This window comes from Austrofundulus limnaeus, unplaced genomic scaffold, assembly GCF_001266775.1.
Source record: "Austrofundulus limnaeus strain Quisiro unplaced genomic scaffold, Austrofundulus_limnaeus-1.0 Scaffold288, whole genome shotgun sequence".
Lineage (NCBI taxonomy): Eukaryota > Metazoa > Chordata > Actinopteri > Cyprinodontiformes > Rivulidae > Austrofundulus > Austrofundulus limnaeus.
The window spans coordinates 670,655-672,740 of NW_013952690.1; the positions used below are offsets into that span (position 1 = coordinate 670,655).

General features: G+C 37.3%; 1 protein-coding gene across 1 annotated transcript in view; it reads right to left on the reverse strand.

Annotated features, from left to right (window-relative positions):
* Window positions 1–2,086, reverse strand: part of LOC106526683 (cytosolic 5'-nucleotidase 1A) — a 12,396-nt gene that overhangs the window by 8,034 nt on the left and 2,276 nt on the right. Inside the window, exons 3-4 of the mRNA XM_014021345.1 lie at window positions 1,051–1,186; window positions 831–953 (exon numbers count right to left, since the gene is read on the reverse strand). Of these exons, the coding sequence (XP_013876799.1) occupies window positions 831–953; window positions 1,051–1,186 (259 nt within the window). The remainder of the gene's footprint in view (window positions 1–830; window positions 954–1,050; window positions 1,187–2,086) is intronic.

Consider the following 2,086-nt stretch of genomic DNA (forward strand, 5'->3'; position numbering starts at 1 on the left):
GGGGGGCACTGTTGGGGAGTCTGGGAGTCCTTCCCCACAAAATTTTGAATGAAGTAGATGTTCTAGTTTATTTTACCAGGTTGTTAAACATACTTTCCCTACATAAATTAATACTTGATTTAATAATTATTTCAGAGACAGATTACTCATTAAACTAGTTTCATTATCATGTTTTAAATTCACTGCTACAGCTGAGATAAGGTTAATTAATGTGACACAATCTGTCATATCCAATTACTTTAGGGGTGCTTTTTATTTTTTATATTGTTCACTGATTTATTTTCAATTGTAACACATGTAACTGTGCCAAAAAATGAAGACCCTCAACTGCATGTTTAAAACTATTAATTCTACCCAATAAACAGGTGCAATATTGATGAAAAACAACAAACAGTGACTTTAAAGAGGTGTTTTACTTTTTCTGATTTAAACACAGAACATCATGCAGCCTTCAAAACATAAAATGACACTGTGTTATGGTGAAGAAAAAAATATATATATATTTGTCACCATAAGTCCAAAAGTTGACACCTAAGTCAGATTACATAGGCATATGTTCTGTATATAAAGAAAACCATCACTTCTTTGTCATTATTCTTCTTCAGTGATACAGCTTAGTGATGTTTCAAACTGTTAAACACTGCCACTAACTGTTCAGGAGGATTATTACACACCTAAATGTTGTTTCTGTGGAAGGGGTGTGTACAGCAGGGTGGTCAATGGGGTGGCCAAAGATTTGTCTGTGGTGACCATGGCCACCCCCTGGCTCCACCCCTGTGACAGAGTTGGAAACATGACAGAAACATGAAGAGAAGAGGAAATGTTCAGACCTTTTTGATTGGCCTGGAACGCTTCGTTTTCATCCGTCGTCACAAACACATGAATGTTGTTTTTCAGGAGACTTTCCACGAAGTCCTCTTCACTTGAAAAACAAAACCTGCTAACTTCAAGACCTACAACAGAACAACAACAACAGGCCAACATGAAAAGGTCCGACTCCACTCTGACAGAGTAAATCCAGACTGATATGAGCTTCTGAGGTCCGGTTACCATGATGTCTGGTGCTGCTCATGAAACCAGAGCTCTGCTGCTGCTGCTGCCTGTCGGTTGTCATCAAGACCACATCAAACAGCAGAGACTCAGTAGGATCTTTCTCCAGTAGATGTTCATTCACTCTCTGCAGCGCCTGAGCAGAAACACAGAAAACAGTGGAAGATTGTCTCCTCCAGCTGTTTTTACTGTCAACAATCTGAGTCTGTTCCTCTGTTCTGACTTTCTGTGGCTCTATCACATCTGCACCTGTTCAGGTGATTCTTTATCTGTTTTAAACATCAAACTACTTCCACATATGTGCTCCTTTAACCACTTATATGTCCATGACTTTTAATAATGTAACCACTGATCTATATTACTGGATTGGACATCACGTGACTTATCGTGCACCGTCACAGGAGCCATTACTATGCATTGAGTCATGTCAACAAAACGGTAGAGTTTCAATGCGGGATGTGCGTCAATCTGTCACAAAAATATTCATAGCACCCTCGTTTCTTATCCGATTTCTATAAAATATGGCTTAAATTAAAACTGAGAAAAATGTCGATGTGATATGTAAAAATATGTATTTGCTCAAGAGATAAATCTATAAGCAGTCTGGGGACTTTTCATTATAGGTTTTTGCTAACATATTTACAGTAGAAGCCCCTTTCTGTCATATAAAGACAAATTTGCTGTTCCAACAAATTATTATATTTTTATTAATATTGTTATTATGTTAGGATAACTTTGTGAGAGGTAAATATAATGGACAACAGTAAAATTACCTTTACTACTAGTAGGCTGAACTGTGTAGATATGACTGGTACAGATGTTCTGTCCAGTCAGCATATGGTGTATCCTGTAGTTTGTGATTATATATATCAGAGTAAAAAACTCCGTAACTTTTTCTCCACCGTACATTTCATAAGCTAAGCGGTGGAGGGGCCGACCGCATTTATTTTATGACCAGCTGGAGGAATTTGTCTTTACTGCAGCACAAATGAAGAACCAGGAAACAAGTGCAAAATTAGAATTATATATATATATA